Source organism: Zootoca vivipara, chromosome 4 (genome assembly GCF_965207765.1).
Source record: "Zootoca vivipara chromosome 4, rZooViv2.hap1.1, whole genome shotgun sequence".
NCBI classification, from domain to species: Eukaryota; Metazoa; Chordata; class Lepidosauria; order Squamata; family Lacertidae; genus Zootoca; species Zootoca vivipara.
The window spans coordinates 56848858-56870314 of NC_142587.1; the positions used below are offsets into that span (position 1 = coordinate 56848858).

A 21457-nucleotide genomic window follows, 5' to 3' on the forward strand; every position below is an offset into this window, starting at 1 on the left:
GAAAGAGAATCCGTAATGGAAGAAAGCACATTTTCTTTCTCCAGTAGGTGGCAATGTGGTTTAGTTTTCTGAAGTTTCATTCAAAAAGGACTTAAACTTGTCCTTTATAAGCACAGTTTCTAACGTCAATAAAAAATCAAGCTCTTTGAGTTTTTGCAACTACTGATTTTTTTTCACAGGATTTATTATGCCTTTACTTGAAGTATCTCAGAACTTATAATCAGTCTCTGTCACTGGTAATATTGGGCTCACAGAATAGTATGAAGGCACAAAGTTCCCTTAAGAGGATGGAGGGCTTGTAACTCAGGGGTAAAACTGATGCAGTCCTAGGTTCAATCCTTCACAGCTAAACATTTTAACCTCCTGATTGCTGCAGAACCAAACTGCTGTTAAAGGGCCAGTTAGCAATCTTATTGGAAAGACTAGAGTAGCACATCTGGGAGAAGAATGCATGACTGCCTTTTGCTCCAGGTTTGTACACTGAAGAGTTTGCACTGAAAGTATAGAGAACACTGTGTCAATACTGTATTTTGGGTTGGGCATCCCAGACCACCCTTGCTATATTTAGTTACTTATTTTTAAAGCTTGATGTGTAATTTAATATTTCAAAAATCTCTAAATGGTGCACAATCTAAACAACAAACTGTATATGATTAAAGAAACTTTCTGAATAATGCCATCTTCCTTTTAAAAACTTATTTTAGTGAAATGCTTACCTCTTGATGAGCTTTGTGCTGATGGTGTAAGCTGCATAAGAAGAGAATCATTTTGTGATGGAATACCAAACTGCCCAGATGGTTCTGATGAAAATGAAAAAACATGTGGTAAGAATTTGAGTTCCTTCAATTAACCTCTGACCCTTTCCAGAATCTCTCAACATCATGCAGTGTTATGTGGAAGGTAATACAATATGTGGAAGGTCATACCATATTATTTCTTTAACCCATCAGGGGAAAGAAATTCTTGCAACTTGAGTTACCAGTTTTTTTAAAAAAATAAAAGAATAATGATAAAGAAATTATAGGTGAAATACTACAGAAAAGCAATATTCCGACTACAAAAAGATTTATGCAATTAACCATGGATAGCTGTTTTATGCTATCTAAAAGGCTCAGATATGGTGTTGCTTTGAAACAAAGATCCAGCTTTCACTGCCCTAAATTCATATTGTATTCATATCCTCAGTCTGGTCTGCTTCCTATCAGAAAGAGACTACAATAGAAAGAAATAGAAGTGAAAAGCCAAGCTGTGTATGTAAGATGAGATGGTCTCCCATGTTAGGCATCCTGGAGACTATATGATAGGGTGTGGATCTGCAGTTGATGCCTCCATTTTACAAGCATGGAGGCCTCTGCTGCCCTTGCCAGCCCACCATTGGAATTCTAGTTGTAGTATTGGCCATAGCTGCCAAGTTATCCCTTTTTTAAAGGGATTTTCCCTTATGCTGAATAGGCTTCCTCGCGAGAAAAGGGAAAACTTGGCAGCTATGGTATTGGCACAGATGAGGTGTTTGGGGTGGCAGACTGGGGATGGTTTTGAATCTGGCAGCTCCCAACCCTTCCTGTTCCCTTGATGGCCTTCCAGAATGAAAGGGAAGTTTGGATCTGGCATACTTCTTGTCTCAAAACCCTAACACACCAAGTTGAAAGGTGTAGCCCAATTCAGTCACTGCTGTGTGTGTTTTTCTGCTTTTGTGTTGATTTTCAGGCAAACATTAAGAAATTAAGAGTCATACCTCATGTTACATCCGCTGTGGGTTATGTCTTTTCAGGTTACGGACGTGCCGAACCCGGAAGTCCTGGAATAGGTTACTTCCAGGTTCAGCACGCGCACATGCGCAGAAACACTAAATTGCCCTTTGCGCATGTGCAGAAGCGCCGAATTGCGTCATGCATGTGTGCAGATGTGGCACTTCATGATGCAGCCTTTTCATGTTGCGAACGGGCCTCCAGAACGGATCCTGTTCGCAACCAGAGGTACCACTGTAATTCCTTTTGTGTAGACCTTATAAGTCTACCACCTCTTTCCAAGCCCATTCTTAAGGGAAAGGCTCATAGATCGATGGTAGAGCATCTGCCTTGCATATAAAAGGTCTCAAGTTCAATCCCTGGCATCTCCAGGGAAGGCTGGGAAAATATTTTGCCTGAAATCCTGGAGAGCCACTGTCAAGTCAGTGTAGACAGTTCTGAACTAGAAGGTCCTACTCAGTATTAGCCAGCTTCCTATGCTCCTACCTTCATGTGCAGGCCAGTCTATGGTGCATAGCTGGGTTGTTCTCTTGAAACTGTATGATGGCTGTTTGTGTTGAGATTCCAATATCAGGAGGCCAACAACAGAGCATTCAGATAAGGTGGGGAAATAAATCACATTCCAACAGTTGGGACTTTAAGCACCAAATTAGTTAAGACATGGGAGACAACAGGAACAGTCTAGCAGTGGTTGTTATTAGTAGTTATTGGAATACAACCAGGGAAGGGCTAGAAATTTGAATGGGAGAGTGGTAGGAAGATGCTTAACTGTTTCACTGCAGATGATTTTCTCAGTCAAAATCCCTCCTCCCACAACCTCTTTTCTGTTGTAAAGAAAATGATAGAGGTCTCTTTTCCCCTTCTGAAAAGAAAAAGCAGTGGAGATCAAGATTTTTTTAAAACAAATAAACCAACAAGAGTAGTCCAATTGGACGGGGAATTACTACCTTGTCAGGGAGTTGTTGCGGCTACTCCCGAGTAAAGACGCTCCAGTTCGTTGTGTCTTTAAAGCTTTTATTGTGCATACTATTTACAGTGCAGAGATAGCAGAAAACATGACCTCCTAGTCACTCTCAGAACCCGGCAATGGCGCCCGTCGGCTTTGGGGCCAGCATACTAACCTGGGCACCCCGAAATGCTGCCCTTCGCCCTGCGTTTGGGCGCATGCCTCAATTTGGGTGCTGGAAGGAGCGGTGCCCCTTCTTCCCCTGGCCGGCTGGGGCAGTGCCTGGGCTCAGACGCCTCCCTGAGCCATCCCTCCTCCACTTGTGGTGCAGGGGCTCTGATGCCTCACTGAGCCCTTCCTCCACCGTCTGTTCCCCAGAGCGTTGCCAGGGCTCTGATGCCTCGCTGAGCTTTCTCTCCTCCATTCCGCTTCCCCCTGACCCGCTGCTAGCGCTGTCGCTGGGCAAAGTACTGGTCAGGATGATGGGGGGGAGGCTCCCTGTAGGGAGTCCCCCTGACATCCACTACCATTTGTAGTAGTATTTCTATCTGATTCTTCAGTCTTTGCACCTAACGCAGCTGGTTAAGCACACCCTCACCTTCTGCCACTACAACTACTCTGAGCATATTCACATACCCCAGAGCTGTATTTTGCTTACACAATCAAAGGTTATGAGATTGTTCACTTATGTCCACAACTCATGTTGATGTCCCTGAGGGGGAAACTTTACAGCAAGTGCCTTCAGGAAGTTTTCTAGTTACATGTGATTAAATATTATTCCCCAGCTCCAATGTCATGTTTCTCTGTGGCTGGTTATGTTCAATATTTATATTTGTTTTGTTCTTTCAAATTTCAGTTTTCTGCTGTTGACAATATAGCAAGAGCATTGGTGTTAATAATAAGATGTTAAGAAGCTAGCATGTACCGTACTGTACACAAGTTGCTCATTTAACCCATTTCTTTTCCTGACAATTAAAACAAAACTTCAAAAACCATCAAGGGAGCAACTATGAATACAGTCTCTTTCCTAGTATGTCAACAATGTAGATGCAAGATTAATATATCACAGCCTCAAGTGTAGGAACATTGAAAGATGTTAAGCCAATACACAAGGATTCCCCCCCCCCCCCCAGTTTCCTACCTATAGAATTCAGCTTTCAGCTTAGTGGGACTCTGTGAAAAATCCATATGCATAGAATTGAAAAATTAAGCTTAGCTCTATATCCCCATGGTATGCTTAACATGTATTCAGTTCAGTGATAAACCTCTGAGCTTTCTAGTTAAATAAACCCAATAGCTCTGAGCCAGAGTGAGCTACTGCCAGTCGGAGATGTTATTGGACTATTGCTATTACTCAGTGTACAAAAGCTTTTTGAAATGACGCATCACAATACATATACAGTACGGTCCCATCTTATGTGGGGATTTGGTTCCAAGGGTTCTGCTTATACATGAAAATTACCTATAATCAAACACTTGGAGCCACCCTGCAGCTAGAGGATGAGGGGGGCAGGGAGAGAGAGAGAATCCTCAGTACTGCCAGGTCCTGTGTGCTGAGTGGGCCCTGCCCTGCAAGCAAGACGGAAAGTTTAAAAGCGCTTTTTTTTTTTTTTTTGCTTTTTTGGCATTTGGTCCACTTGGGGATACCTGGTGCATTTAAGCTTTCTGCCTTATGTGAGGGACAAGGCCCATTCAGCATACTGGATCTGGAAGGCTAAAGATGTATTCAGAAGATCTCCTGGGAGCTCAAATGACCCAGCGAGATCTTTCAAGCTGAATGGGCTTGGGTGCCCTGCAAACCAGGCAAATAGCTTAAAAGCTATTTTTGTGCCTGGTCTGCTTGGTTCAACTGGCATGAAAAGAGCTTTTAAAGCTCACTGCCTTGTTTGCCAGGCAAGGCCATCTCAGCACACTGGCTCTGGAAGCCTAAGAATCTTCACATTCTGGAACTTAGATTGCCTCTCAAGATCCCACGAGAGCATCCTAGAACTGGCAATCAGAGCGGGCCTTTCCCTTTAAGCTGGGCTACCCAATGTGAAAAGAGCTTTTAAGGTCATTCTGCAGCAGGTAACCCCAAGAGAATTTCAACCAGCCTGCCTTCAGCCACAGATGGTTGAAATGACACATGTTAAATGTGCATAAGATGCTAACATACTGCATGGCCAAAGTGTTTAAGTTTCAGCTCATTGTTTCCCTAAAGGAACCGGCATGGTGCAGCAGTTAGAGTATTCAATTAGGACCTGGGAGAGCAGGATTAAAAGTCACACTCACCTATGAAGTCCAGTGGGTGACCTTGTGCCACGCACTATCTCTCAACCTAAACTACTTTGCAGGATTGTTGTGATGATAAAATGAATAGAGAGAAAAGTGGGTATATTAGCTTTGGCTACATGGAGCAAAGGTGGTATATAAATGTGGTGATGATAATAATAAAAGTAGATAAAACCTGCCCTCCACAAAATTTAGGAGAATGGGGTTCTGTTGAGATAACAGTGTGACATGTTGACCGTTATTTCTACGGTGTTAAAGTTGGAAGTGAGGAAGAGTTCTGCCAGGCTTTAATTCTTCTAGCAGAATTAGCAGAAAGACCATCAAAAGGTGAACCAAGCCACTTACACTGTTAGAATGCAGGCCAAGTTTTCCAGGTCTGTGATTTTTCACTTGGTTCCCATTACCAAAGGGACAATACCTCTTCCATAATAGGGGGCTCTGAAGTTTGGAAAATTTTACAACAGGATTTATAGTCATTTTATAACTACTCTTGTCCACAAAAGAACCAATTTCCTTTAAAAGAACTATGTCCAACACCATCCGGTCCCCATTAAAATTCCCTTTAGTGTTACTGAGTTCAGCATATGCTAGAGGTATAAAGCCGCAGCACAGGAAGGGTGTAATTCTGACAGTTTCTTCCCAATGCTGTCATAGTTCAGTGAAATCATTTAGCTTCTCAGCTGAAATGCAGACAACAGGTGACATTGCAACCCTCCGCCCCCTAGTTTTAATGATAAAATCACCATGAAATGAAGTGACTCCACCATTGTCCCCATTCCTTAATTCAGCTTTCGAAAGTGAGAACCATGTCCTATACTGAAATTCAGGTAGTACTCATAGTGAAAAATACAGGAAATTGAATGCAGATTTCCAAAAAATAGCAAGGAGAGACAAGAGGGTCTCCTTAAACGAGCAATGCAAATAAATAGAGGAAAACAATAGAATGGGAAAAACCAGAGACTTGTTCAAGAAAATTGGAGATATGAAAGGAATATTACAATGATTACCATAATAAAGGGCAAAAGTGGAAAGGACCTAACAGAAGCAGAAGACATCAAGAAGAGGTGGCAAGAATACACAGAGGAATTATACCATAAAGATATGGATGTCTTGTACACCCCAGGTAGTGTGGTTGCTGACCTTGAGCCAGACATCCTGGAGAGTGAAGTCAAATGGGCCTTAGAAAGCACTGCTAATAACAAGGCCAGTGGAAGTGATGATATTCCAGCTGAACTATTTAAAATTATAAAAGATGATGCTGTTAAGGTGCAACACTCAATATGCCAGCAAGAAGATCAGTCTACATCCCAATCCCAAAGCAGTGCCAAAGAATGCTCCAACTACCGCACAATTGCGCTCATTTCACACGATAGCAAGGTTATGCTTAAAATTCTACAAGGCAGGTTTAAGCAGTATGTGGACTGAAAACTCCCAGAAGTGCAAGCTGGATTTCGAAGGGGCAGAGGAACCAGAGACCAAATTGCAAACATGCACTGCATTATGGAGAAAGCTAGAGGGTTCCAGAAAAACATCTACTTCTGATTCATTGACTATGCAAAATGATTTGACTGTGTCAACCACAGCAAACTATGGCAAGTTCTTAAAGAAATGGGAGTGCCTGATCATCTCATCTGTCTCCTTAGAAATCTCTATGTGGGAAAAGATCATGGCCACTGGTCCCATCACCTCCTGGCAAATAGAAGGGGAAGAAATAGAGGCAGTGAGAGATTTTACTTTCTTGGGTTCCATGATCACTGCAGATGGTGACAGCAGTCACGAAATTAAAAGACGTCTGATTCTTGGGAGAAAAGCCATGACAAACCTAGACAGCATCTTAAAAAGCAGAGACATCACCTTGCCGACAGAGGTCCGTATAGTTAAAGCTATGGTTTTTCCAGTAGTGGTGTATGGAAGTGAGAGCTGGACCATAAAGAAGGCTGATCGCCGAAGAATTGATGCTTTTGAATTATGGTGCTGGAGGAGACTCTTGAGAGTCCCATGGACTGCAAGAAGATCCAACCTATCCATTCTGAAGGAAATCAGCCCTGAGTGCTCCCTGGAAGGACAGATCGTGAAGCTGAGGCTCCAATACTTTGGCCACCTCATGAGAAGAGAAGACTCCCTGGAAAGGACCCTGATGTTGGGAAAGATGGAGGGCACAAGGAGAAGGGGACGTCAGAGGACTAGATCTTTGGACAGTGTTCTCAAAGCTATGAACATGAGTTTGACCAAACTGCGGGAGGCAGTGGAAGACAGGAGTGTCTCGTTTGCTATGATCCATGGGGTCATGAAGAGTTGGACATGACTAAACAACAGCAATAACAAGACAGAGATGTCGGCTGAGTCTAAACACAACAAATTTGAACAGCTATATACTGTTTATATATATGCCCTCTGCAGGAATATGCCCTCTGCAGGCATTATTAAACAGTGAATGTAGACACAAAATCAGGGTTGTAAAATGTGGGGGTAGCCCCCATCGATACCAAAGAGTGTCAGCTTCAAATTGTCATCTTCCATGAAGACTAAGAAAACAGTGATGGGCAGTGAGTAATGCTAGCACACTCATCCCCAATGCCTTCCCTTGCATGTTTACTGTCACCATTTACTAATGCCTGAAGAGGACTAATATTGTATCTGAAACTACCTGTCAACAAAATATATTGGTTAGCATGGATTGGCTGTGAAGACATGTACACCCTTCCTCATTATCCTAAGGACAAATTCTAGAAAATGTGCTTGGATTGCTGTAATGAGTCAGCAAAGAAGTGAAAACAAAATATGCTCTGAGCATTTGAACTCATTTGGCCAGAGATTGATCTCCCTTGGAATAAAAAGTGACCAGATTTGTATTTCCTCACATCCACAACACAAGGATTTACCTCATGGGCACAAGGCTAGCACAATGATTTTTGCTGCCTGAGGCAAAAGACAAGATAGCACTCTCCCCCATTCCATGTACAAAAGCCAACCAGATTGGGAGTTGAATCTTAGGCGCCATTCAAAGCATTATCATAAGCCTTTATACAGTCATGGCTTTCCCCAAGGAAGCCTGGGAAGTGTAGTTTGTTAAGGGTACTGAGAGCTGTTATTTAGGACAGTGTTTCCCAACCTTGTGCCTCCAGCTGTTTTCAGACTACAATTCCCATCATTCCTGACCACTGGTCTTGCTAGCTAGGGATGATGGGAGTTGTAGTCCCAAAACAGCTGGAGGCACAAGGTTGGGAAACACTGATTTAGGAGACCCCATGGACACAGTCATGGCTTTCCTCAAAGAACCCTGGAAACTGTACATTTTTCAAGGTGCCACAATTCCCTGGGAAGTTCCCTGGGAAGAGTAACTGACTGGCAAAGCACTCTGAGCTCTGTAGTTCAGTGAGGGTCCCAGGGAACTTCCCAGGGAATTGTGGCACCTTGAAAAATGTACAGTTTCCAGGGTTCTTTGAGGAAAGCCATGACTGTGTAAAGTGGTATGATATGACTTTAAATGTATAGTGCAGATGGGGTCATCAACAGTAGTGATGGAATAGCATCTCCTACTGAATTTGAGGATAGAAAGCTAGAGTAGAGCAAGTGGCACAAAAGCAGTTCTCTCGAATACCACACCACTTCCCACCATCTGCTGCCTGACATGACTCTGTGACTGTGGCTAATTGTATAGCTGGCCCTTCATAAGAATGAGCTCCATTTCTCTAGTATCCTGAGTTCTATCTAACTATACCTTGTAATGGTGCCAGTGATAGTTAAGGCATATCCAGAAAGGAGGCTCTAACTGCAGCAGTGGATGAATTACTATCGCTGTCTTAGAATAATGGTTGCAGCTGACGTGTGAGGTAATTTTTCATGCTCCAGAAATCAATTTAATGTATAAGGGGGAGCCGTGGAAATAAGAAACCTAGCCCCTTCAAGACAGTAAAAATAAAATGAGGAATACCAAATCTATATTCTGTCTGCTAATATAACCAAATTTATCTCAAACTGTAAAGCTTTTCCTCTTCCCATAATGTGTTACTGAGACAACATAGCTGGAAAACAAAGTACAATTGTTCATTATAATCAAGGACTGGAGCAATATCTTTCTGAGACTGAATTTCTTGAAAAGATATTATTATTTATTTACAGCTACATCCTGTGATGGAAAATTTATTTTGACTGGCTCCTCTGGATCTTTCCACTCTATTCATTATCCAGAGCCTTATATTTCAAACCTTGCTTGCCGATGGATTATACAGTAAGTCACCTGACAACATTCTATCAACTAGACTGTATTTGCAGATAAAATACAAACACTTTTTTCTCAACAATGTTTTTTTTGTACACTCCAGTTAATGCAGGGCATAATATGCACCAATATAATTTTATTTGGATGCCACCTTTCCATAGTACAAACCAATGCTCAAGCAACTTACAACATAAAAAAAACTACAGCATAAAAGTAGTCATAAACAATAAATAAAACATTAAGAAATATGCCCTCTCTGCTCTCACCTGGTAGCCTTTCTTTCCTCTGCATCTCTCACCCTGGAATATCTTCACTTTCCTGTCTTTTATTATTTATTATTATTTATTGAATTTATATACCACCCTATACCCGGAGGTCTCTTTCATTCAGGATCCTTCCACCACCTATCTGCAAACTCCATGGGGGTGCAATTCTTGGTCCCCAAAGGCACCACAGAAGGGGAAACCCCAGAAGGGCCATTTTCTGTGTTGTCTCCTCCTCAAGGTGATTCCCACAGGCACTGAGCCATCACTGAGCAGCCCACTGTCTGCAACATGCCCAGCTTCTCTCCTTGTTTTGATCAGGGACAGCCCATTTCTAACACAAGGTGAGGCAACTGCCTTGTGCGGCAGAATCTACAGTGGCAACATATCTGGCCTCCAAGCAGCAGCTGCAGTGCACTCCTTGGAGGCCAGATTTGCTGCTTCCTCAGCAGCCTTTCAAGGGACCCAGGTGGCGCTGTGGTTAAACCACTGAGGCTAGGGCTTGCTGATCAGAAGGTCGGCGGTTCGAATCCCTGTGACGGGGTGAGCTCCCGTTGCTTGGTCCCAGCTCCTGCCAACCTAGCAGTTCGAAAGCACGTCAAAATGCAAGTAGATAAATAGGAACCGCTACAGCGGGAAGGTAAACGGTGTTTCCATGTGCTGCTCTGGTTTGCCAGAAGTGGCTTTGTCATGCTGGCCACATGACCTGGAAGCTATACACCGGCTCCCTCGGCCAATAATGCGAGATGAGCGCGCAACCCCAGAGTCAGTCACGACTGGACCTAATGGCCAGGGGTCCCTTTACCTTTACCTTTACAGCAGCCTTTCACCTCTGCAGTAGCCTCTTTGTGAATAGGAGGCGTTGCTGGTCTCCTCCCAACCTTGTTCCCAATGTAGATCACCTCTCTCTCTCTCTCTGGTTCCTGATGTAGATCTTTACTCACGCCTTCTTCTCTGGCAGGAAAGCATCTTGTGGTTCACCTCAGGTGTCAAAATGTCTTGGGCTGACCCTGGTCTTGATACATAACCTCAGGGTGGGTTGCATCCAGTTTACCTGCTTCTATGCATCAGTCAATTAACATTGTCTCATGCAACGATTGACTTCCTTTTCTTTCCTTAATAACCTAGCTGTCAACTGTTGTCGCCATCAGAGACTACTGACACATCTCTAGGAGCACCTCATGGGTCAGGGGGTGGGGAGGCTTACTGATGAAAATAGATCTCCAAAATACAGCTGTTGCTTGTCTTGTTTGCAGAGGAGGACTATGCTTTTTCCAGTATAGGGCCAATATTGGCTAATGGATGATCCACTGGCTAAGAGCCCTTTAGTTCTCAATCTCCCAGCTAAATACCTGAGTAGTGGGAAAAACAAGCACAAGCTCAGGATATAGGATGAAATATCCTAGATGTTTTCTTCCCCTTCCACCCCAGTTCTCTCCTCCAGCAAAACTGGAGGGGTATATTTTGAAGGAGCTGAGTGGCATGTGGGATATTTGTGGAAGGATTCAACAAATTACTCAGGCACTTCCTGTCCTTGAATGATGATATAAACATGTTGAACTCCTGCACGTGCTGTTGTCAGTGATTCAAAAGTAAATCAGAAGCAGGACAAAGACAATCTGTTAGGTTTTTTTGTTTTCTTTTTTGCTTTCTTCTGACTTAAGCTTTTATGAAGATTTTCCATTTCCTCATCCAATTTTGTGCTTCTTTCCTGAACAGAAATATATAATATTGTTATTCTTTTTAATAAATGTAGAAAAATAACTTGATTGTTGTCAAAATTACCCTATCATATTAAATTAGCCAAATACGCCTTACTGAGTTACTTTTCCCTGCATTTTCCTTGAGCTTTTTTATTGTCAGATATAATTTTCTATGCTTCTTCTATCTACGCAAGTGCTAACAAAAGAATAAATAGAAAGGATTACAGATTGCATTAAAAATGTGCTCTACTGCACTTTACAAATTGATTCTGACAAGCATGTTGAAATGGTTGTGGTCAAATACTTCAATTCATTTTGGGAACTGCAACCAGGGAAAAAAAGGTACTGTAATTTAGTAAATTCAAAACAGTTTGCCAGTTTTAAGTACATATTCACATCCTGAGTATTCCAGATTTTCTAGTTTCTAAAATGAGGAAGACATGACAATGGAAATAAGGACTGTTTCTGGGATGATGCTACTGTTTATTTAAAAAGTTACTATTCATTGTTTCCAGCACTGCTGTTCTGTTCATGCTACAGAGTTCCACTTGCATAACTGAATTTCCCCCTACAGCCCTCATACCCCACCTCCCAAATCTGCTCTAGAAGACTGGGGGACATGACACCCTGGAGCAGATTTATATCATTTTCTGAATGTGCATGTCTCTAAAATAAAGGGGTGTGTGTATAGTTCCATTTCATGTTACATAATTAATGAATATAGTGCAAGTTCCTAGATGTAATGATACAATGCATCCTATTTTAAAAACTCTGCATACATTGCATTTGTATTTTGTATATCAGCACCACCCAGTATGCATGCACTGCTCAAATAAATTTGCAATCTTCTCCCATTCTACAGGATACATTGTCATCATATGAGCACACTTTCTAACGTGGTAATGTGTGAAGTGGCCATGGTATTACCAGATATCTTAAATTCATTGCCTTAAGTTCCAAGTTGACAAAATATAATCTAAACAATACTCTCCAACAAATAATTAAAAAATTGTCATGAACTTTCAGAGCAGAGAGTGCACAATTAATGCTTATATTTATTTGTTATACAAATCAGCAAGTTATACTTAATTTTGCACAAACTTGAAAAAAACCAGAGAGAGTTTAGTTAAATGGGATTCAGATTCAGGCTGCAATCCTAAACTAGGTGACTCGTAGAATTTGTTAGGGCTTGCTTCAAAATGAGCATGTTTAGAATGGGATGTCAACCAGAGGCCCAACTGGCCTCAATCAGAAGTTGAGCATTAGTGTCTACAGCCCCATGTTTTGAAACACTCTTCCAACAGAGATTCCGCAGACACTGACTTTCAAACAAGTTGAAAACTGCTTTATCCCACCAGGCCTATGTGGTTGTTTAACATTTTCTTGAGTAGCCACTAGCCAGTCATTTCATTTTGCACTGTTTTAAATGTTTTTAAAATGTGCTCATATTGCTGTACAACACTCTGGTATTTTATGATAGGGCAGTATATAAATACTTTCCTAAATATAAATAAATGAAGTGTGTAATTTTCAAAATATAACTATCCCTGAATTGCTTCTCTTGGATACAATTCAAGGAGCACCTTTATATGCTCCTTTGGGAAGAAAGGTGGCGTGGGAAGCAATAAAGTAAGTAAATAAAATGTGCAAGCAACTATTTGAACATCTGGACAGAGCTCCAATACCCTTTACATGAGCCGCATTCTTCCAGCACTTAGCTTGCAATGGAAAGCCAAATTGCTGCTGGCTGGGTGGAGGGGATTTGTTTCAAGATATGTCCTCACATTTCTGTGTATTATGTCTACTGCATTCAGCAATTGCGCAGCTATTAACAGAATATTTTGCCCCTTTTAGTGTAAATCAGGAACTGTCTATTAAGCTGAATTTCAGTGCTTTTGATACACAACAGTATGCCGACACTCTAAGTATTTATGAAGGTGTAGGCCCAGAGAAGATTTTAAGAGGTAAGACACCTTTTTAATACTGTTTTAAATCTGTGATACAGCAGCCAGGCAGCCTGTTCTTTTTACAATGCAATGTTTTATAATCCCATATGGTGAGAGTGATGCTATTCATCCAGAGCTTTGTATTTCAAGATACGCAGGGATTTATTTTTTGTGAGCAGGCTTCCCCATTCAGCTGAATGAAGGAGATAGCACCTTGTGTACATTCCCTTCAACAATTTCATTGTTTTATTCTACCATGTGACAATTGCAAATGTGCTAGTGAGTTCAATAGACTTTTAGTTGATCACACCTTTGTTATGTGTCCTATTTGCATTTCCCAAAAGTTCTAAGAGAAGTAAGAATTACTTTTATAATAAATGCAATGTCCAGCTTATGCTTTCCCTGTGGACGAAAGTGCAACACTTGTTGCAGGATCTCTGCTTAAAAGCATTCCAGATTGCACTTTTAACCAAATGCAAAGCCTCTGTCAGTTGAGGTTCTGATTATGCAGAAGTCAACCACTACTATATGCCCAAAGCCATGGGGAACCAGTGGCCACAATAAAGCTGAACTCTTCATGTGTCAATATATAAATGATTTGTTTGTTTTCCATGAAGTTACAGTCAATGGTGTTTCTATTTCTAATTATAAATTGCTGTCTATTTTCATCATGAGATTCTAAAGGATAATCCGATTTATTCTAGGATAACACTTGAAACTCTTCTATGGGCAGAAACAATTTCAATGGCAAATTGCTATTGTTGTAATCTTGCTCACAGCTTGATGTGTAAATATGAGTAACTCCATTCATTTTTAGGTATACAAATGGATAATAGTAGAAAAAGCATAAGTGTTTGGGCTCACTTTTCTGCAAACTGAAGACTATTGAGCTGGTTTATTTGCATGTATGTGGCATTATACCCTTTAGATACCTTTGCCATCTCTTTCTTTCTAGGTTTCCTCTCAGGTTCCAATCCTGGTACAATTTACATATTTTCTAATAAAGCCACTGTAGAATTTGTTACAGACTACGTTGAAAATAATAATGGCTTTAATGCAACCTACACTGCATTTAACACAAGTGAACTGACAAGTAAGTATTCTTTCTAACTTCTGTTTAACTATCACATCGTTAGTATACACATGGTGGGAGGAGATCTAGCCACAGCTAGCAAAACCATGACATTGCTCTGATATGGAGACAAATGCACCTGATTTCACATGTGACTTGCAGTGGATGTATTATATCAGCTCCCATAAATGTTAATCTTACATTGTGTCTGTAGCCTTATGTACAGACACTGTATTTTTTCATCAAATCCATTTTGAAGTGCTAATGTAGCAATGTGTTGTTAGCCACTTAACTCGTCCAAACATCCCATTATCCCTTTCTATATTGGTCAGGCCTGATATAATTACCCCTTTTGCTGCTTATAGATACCAGAGGTGGTGTGTCATCAAGGCTACTTGCTTGTATTTCAGCTTTGAACTCTTTAGACTTAAAAAAAAAATAGGAAAAATGTATCCATACCTAGAGATATTACCCATGAACATACATAATTAGGTAACAGGATTTACAGATAAATAAAGATGATTTCCTTCTTCATTACTACCATCTAATTCCCATTTCACCTTGATAATTACTATATTATGTTACTTTTTCCCTAGATGTTAGTACCCCCTCGTTTGGAAAAAAATAAATTAAATTGATTGAAATGTCTGACAAGTGGCATGCAAGAATATGTTTCCTTGTTTACAAAATTTCTGTAGCACATTTTAGGGCAATATCCAGTTACCTCAATCCAGCATCACACTATTCTCTCCAAATGACATTTTTTTTAAAATGTGCATTGACAGCTCTTTTAAATTCTTTTAAATTTTAATTCCTCCAAAATTGAAAACCATAAGAAGAAGCATGGCACAGGAGGCCCTGATTCTTGTGCTTGGCTGCATCTGGCATAGCTTTCATGAAATGGGTAGTCTGGTATGGTTGCAAGTGGTCCCTAAGTGGCTTTAAAAGTCAGAGCTGGAAAAAAACTCTGCCTGGCATGTAGTACAAAACAAAAACAAAAACATAACTTCTATATTCATTAAGAAGACATTAACTGTTTTCAGTTGAGTCTTCTTTCTTCATATAAATACAGTAGATACCCTGTTGGAACACACATGGTTCAAACTAAATATACCGTAGGCATTCATGCATAAGAACCACTGCCAAGTTGTAATATCATGTAAGTGTTGTTTTGAAGCAAATATCCTCTGGCCCTGAAAACATAGACCTGTATCTTTTATGCTCATTTCTTCTGTGGATGTTAACAAACCTTGCAGTCATAGAAGATACAAGTTGCTGCACTGATCTTGAAGAGAGGGAGAGTTGTCCAGTTGCCTAGGCATTTCCGTCTTCCTTTGCAGTGGGGCCTAGGGCTTAGCCAGACACCTTTCCCCCCACACTTTTCCGACCCAGCTCTGTGTCTGAGCATGAGGGTATTTTTGCCCTTAAGCTTTCCCCACCAAAAACCTACTTTTTGAGCGCTCCATCAGGGCAAATATCAATTTGGCTTTTCCACGGATTGCCATTTGTTCCAACTGAGATTTAAAGAGTGGGGTTTTGTGGGAAAAGGCTCCGGAGCAAAAAAGGGTGGGGTGCTCAGACATGGAGCTTTAAAGTGTGGACCATCCCTGGAACGAGCAGAAGAAATGCAAGTGTGGCTAAGTCCATGGTTGAATATTACAGTGGCGATGGGGGGAAGATTTGCGTCTTCATTACAGGCTTACTGTATATCGAGAATCCCAGAATTGCAGAGTGGGAATGGACTCCATGGGTCATCCAGTCGAACCCCAATCCCCCTAATACTGGTTGAAGGAAATAGTACTCATGTTTAGTGCTTTGAGAATGGGGAAAGGCCATTAAACCTACCATGAAACTAGTACAGAAAATACCTAAGTGTGTGTGGATTATCTACAGAAAACCATGCCAAGGCTCATAGAAGCTAACATTTGGGTGATGTATTTCCAGGTTGGATGGGAAGCACTTTCAACACAGTCACTTTGCTTGTGATATGAAAAAGATTATAATAAATCAGTACATGGTGGAATGTCATTGTTCATAGTCCATTGCGTTAATTTATTAAATTTCGTTTCATTTATTTATTCACATTTCACTTCAAGACAGTCAGAAACTTAGCTGCACTTTTGAAGATGGCTTTTGTTACTGGATTCAAGATTTAGATGACGATGATGAATGGGCAAGAATTAGTGGTCCCACATTCCCTATTACATCTGGCCCGAACTTTGATCATACATTTGGCAATTTATCAGGTAATAATTAAGATATGAGCAAAGCATGAATGTGCTCCGTTGATTTGAATTTTCTTTTTTTAACCAATGTATTTTTGCAAAATAAAATAGAAATGTATTGTAAGGCAGGAGGGATAATTTCCCCTCTTGAAGATCTCATTACTCTTTGTACACTTGACAATATATCTTATAATCATCATTCTCATTTGGAAACCTATTTGGACCTATGGAATACATATATTAATATTAATGTTTAGGTCAGGACTGATGGATTATATTTATTGTTCATGTGAGTTAGCAATGATTTGTGTCCCCCCCCCTTTTTGCTATATCTGCAAAATAAATAATGTTTGTTTGTACTGTATTTAGCAAAGGAAACTATGTCTGCCCTAAAAACTGAGAGTTTTAGCTTGTCGGGCCTGGGGCTACAAAACATGGGCTCCTTGGATCTTTCCCCTGAGCCCAGTGATCCATCATGCTTAGTCATCTGTATTAGAGCCAGTGGACTATGTGTGTCTCTTTTTATAAAACTACAACAACTAAGTGTTCCATTGAAGCCAATGGTATAAATTATTTTATTATTATTTATTCAATGTATATTCCATTGTTCAGGGTAGAAGTTCAGGGTAGCAAATTAGCAAGTGTACTTCCTTAAGTAGTTGGTGGAACAAGGAGTTAATAATTAACTATTATATATTATTATCTTTCTTGCAGGCTATTACATTTCAACACCAATGATGTCTGGAGGCGGACCTGTGAGAGTTCGACTTTTAAGCTTATCCTTAGTCCCCTCTTCAGAAGTCTTCTGCCTAAGTTTCTGGTATTGTGAACATACCATATGTACTAATAGCAAAGTCAGTTCTCTAACATACCTTCTCTCTTCCCTCCACACATCCTCAAAATCTGTTCCAGAGAATCCCCCAACCCACCACACCAGTGTGGTGTAGTGGTTAAGAGCGGTAGACTCGTAATCTGGGGAACCGGGTTCGTGTCTCCGCTCCTCCACATGCAGCTGCTGGGTGACCTTGGGCTAGTCACACTAATCTGAAGTCTCTCAGCCCCACCCACCTCACAGGGTGTCTGTTGTGGGGGAGGAGGGGAAAGGAGAATGTTAGCCACTTTGAGACAAAGCAGGATATCAAATTCAAACTCTGGAACAGATTTTGAGGGTACACGAGGGGCTGCAAAGGAGAGGAAAAGCTCACTGCACAAGCAGAGGTCTGCTGTGCTGGTGGATATCAGGTGGATTTCAATTTACTATGGTAGAATAAATAATTACCTATCATTTTCCAATTCAGGTATCACATGTATGGTATTAATGTGTATCGTTTGAGCATTACCATCACATACGATCGGAACACTGAAAGGACAGTTTTCCAGAAAGAAGGAAATTATGGAAATAACTGGAACTATGGACAAATAACACTAAATGAAACAACTAATTTTAAAGTATGTCAAGCTATCTATCATTAGTAAAGAATGTAGTCAAGTCACTGAGTTCAGTGGGCCTTTATGGCCATTTCCAATCTTCTATCCCAATATTCATATCTGCAAAAAGAATACTTTTATCATTACAGTCTGGCAAAAAAAATGGTTAGAGCACACAAGACTAGATAGTATAAGCAGACTGAAGAAATTATTATGATTATGTTGGAACACTGAAACTTCTCTCTGTCTTGGGTAGCCAGCTTTGTCAACAGTTAAGAACCCTTGGCTAGAGTGATGAAATATATCTACAACTGAAATTTACTTGATTTACTGGAAGTACTTCATATAGGAATGCAATATGAAGTCTCTGTCTCTTCCCCCCACTTTCCCATTTCTTTTGGGACTCACACCAGGGACCTTTCAATTCCAAAACAACAATTCTAGGACTTGGTTATGCTTACATTGTCAAATTTGGCTTCCAAAGAGAACGTGCTTAGATCTAGTTTATAAATTATTGGCCTAACATGTCCAATAAATCAACAGAACCTTTCTATTGAAGAATTGTTCCTTCAGCTTTCCCGTACTGAAAAATGGATTCGGTCCATAAGTTCTACTGTAGGTACTCATATGTCATCTTTCCATTCACTAACAATGTCGCTAGCAAAAATGACTAAAGATGTATTGAGAATCTGAATGTGTAGTAATTCCTTTTAGGGGAGGTAGAATTCCTTGTAAAGCCATTAAAAGGTTCACAAAGATGACTGCTCACATTTCTACTTATTAAAAGTAGAAATGTAGAAAGATTCCTTCTATAACAGTGGAATCCCATACATGTCTAGGAAGCAAGCCCTATCACTGAATCCCAGGGGTCTTACTCCCACGTGTGTCTGATTTTAAAAATGTGTCTGTGTTGTATAGTTTTATATATGATAGCTCTTATATCTTTTTATGAATAGTGATATATAATTTATATATAAATAAGTAGAATAAGTAAAATAAATAAGTAAAATCTAAAATGAAACGGCATGTGTAACATTTTGTGCAATTTTTTTTTTAAAGGTTGCTTTTGATGCCTTTAAAAGACCGGGATGGGATGGCATTGCCCTTGATGATATTGGCCTGACAAATGGAGGCTGCAATGAAACTGTTTATCCAGAGCCTACTTTGGTCCCCACAATCCCTACGACCCCTCAGCTGCCCAGTAAGTATTATTGTTTCCTGTGATCACAGAAGCATTTCATTATAGGTTGGTTTACTATGTTGTATTCTTAGAGGGGGCTATCAGTAGCAAGTAGAACAGCTGATGGCAGAAAAACAAAGCAAACCTAGAGGCATAATATATGAAGAAGGAATACCATCCCTTCACCAGCCATTCCTATGTTATCTCTTTCTTTCCTGCTGGCTGTTCTGCTTGCTGCAGCCAGTCAAGGTGAGGATTAAGGATTTAGCACTGCCAGGGCTGGACTCTTATCAGCATTGCTGCACTATAGCTCTCCTCTGCACTGTACAATTATGTGGTGCAAGGGGTTATAATGCTCTGCTGTTCCACTATTTTAAATTTTGAATGGCATGTCTGCCCAGGACTTTCTTTGGGGACTGGCTGTGCTAATTTAGCACATTTGAGCCCCTGACTCCAAACAGCTAGCTAGTCCCATGCTAGCCCTCAACCTTCTGGCATGGCAGATGATGGGGGGGAATAGCAGGGCTACTCTGTTTGATTTATGCCACACAGAAGCCAGTTTTTGAGCAAGGAGGGATATTTCACTATGTGGTGCCAATGTACAGAACTGGAAGTTATCTGCTGGCCTTAAGATGAAAGTGTAATATTTCTAATGCACCCCCAAATTAACTGTAGCCTATTAAAATCCAGACTTCCTACTAACGTCACACACTGATGCAAATTCATCCATGGCATCAATTTGCAGGTCATCTAATGTAAAATCTCATTAATTGCATTATGTTACAACATGATGTTCACTGGAAATCTGAGCTAAAGCATTGATAGGATATGACTTTTGTGGCGGGGGGGGGAGGGAGAAGGATGTCTTAATTAAATTCATATATTTTCCAATTTTGCTGCTGCTGTTGTGTTAGATGCTGAAAGACAAGGAGCTGATGATGCACATGAGTAATTTCTATCCGTTTCAGAAAGAAACACTAACCTATATCTCATGAACATTCAGTGAACTGACGAATAATAACAAGGGTGGAAAGGATAAAGGGTCAGCCATACATACTTATGAAACTGTTAATGAGTTTCTGATGCAGGATCAGATTGCTTCACATAATGAAATAATAGCATATTCTATACTAACTCCGGCCAGGGAAAGATGGCTGATATGTCTAGGTTTATTATATTCCTTCTTCTGCTAAAGGATGCTGGAAATTGTTTTCCCTGGAGAGCTATCAGAAATCTTGAATACCATCAAATTCAATCTTTCAACTTGTCACATTTTTATAATGCTGCTGATATTATTAAATCTGTTCTGCCAAAAACAACAGACCAAAAGGACCTGAGCCTACCTCAGCCTACTCCAATAGACATTAGCTGTAATGCAGCACTCACTGGAGACAACAGCAAAGCATCAGTGATTTTAAAGGAATTGGATCGGCCGTCTTTTACACGTTGCTGTAATATTCCCATTTCCAGATGTGAAATACAGTCATACCACGGTTTAAGTACACCTCGGTTTGAGTATTTTCAGTTTAAGTACTCCGTGGACCTGTCTGGAATGGATCAATCCACTTTCCATTACTTTCAATGGGAAAGTTCACTTCAGGTTAAGTACGGACTTCCGGAACCAATTACACTCATACCTTGGGTTAAGTACACCTCAGGTTGAGTACTCTGCGGACCCGTCTGAAACAGATTAATCCACTTTCCATTACTTTCAATGGGAAAGTTTGCTTCAGGTTAAGTACGCTTCAGGTTAAGTACAGACTTCCGGAACCAATTGTGTTTGTAAACCGAGGTACCACTGTTTTTGTTTTTTTTAAAAAATGGATATTAGTGAAATTCTAAAACATGGCAAGGTATTTAAAATCATTGGAGGGGGACACCCTTGCCATCTTTTAGTATATCACTAATATCTATCGCTCTTTTTTCGGATTCTGTTCTACATGGGGACAGGATAGGGGAAGGAAGTTCCATTGCAGACAAAATGTCCTTGCAGTAACAAAACTATATACAGTGGTGCCTCGACTTATGAATTTAATCCGTTCCGAAGGCACCTTCATAGGTCGAAAAATTTGTAAGTCGAAAAGCGCCATTGGAAACACGATTTCCCATAGGAATGCATTGGAAACGGAAAAAATCGTAAGTCGAAGCAACCCCAACTAAAAATTCGTAAGTCGATAAAATCCTATCAAAGTGTCGCGGTTTCCATTCGGATGTCGATAAATTCGTAAGCGTGCAGCCATTTGCCCCATTCATAAGTCGAAAAATTCGGTTGTCGAGTCGTTCGTAAGTCGAGGTACCACTGTAGTTGGACATCACCCATAGTTATTTGCTGCTATTTTCAGAAAATAGTCCATTGCAAACTAATTTCCACAGCTAGTCTGCTTCAAAATGTTTCCCACAATGTTACTCTTGAGTGCGTCGCTGAACCAATCAGAATTCATTCAAAATGCTTT

At 40.6% G+C, this 21457-nt stretch overlaps 1 protein-coding gene across 2 annotated transcripts in view; it reads left to right on the plus strand.

The window, feature by feature from the left end:
- Positions 1–21457, plus strand: part of TMPRSS15 (transmembrane serine protease 15) — a 64061-nt gene that overhangs the window by 16600 nt on the left and 26004 nt on the right. For both annotated transcript variants that reach the window (XM_035114992.3, XM_035114993.3), the window contains exons 7-14: positions 705–824; positions 9088–9196; positions 13008–13117; positions 14055–14192; positions 16268–16417; positions 17111–17216; positions 17695–17845; positions 18884–19025. In XM_035114992.3, the coding sequence (XP_034970883.3) occupies positions 705–824; positions 9088–9196; positions 13008–13117; positions 14055–14192; positions 16268–16417; positions 17111–17216; positions 17695–17845; positions 18884–19025 (1026 nt within the window). The remainder of the gene's footprint in view (positions 1–704; positions 825–9087; positions 9197–13007; positions 13118–14054; positions 14193–16267; positions 16418–17110; positions 17217–17694; positions 17846–18883; positions 19026–21457) is intronic.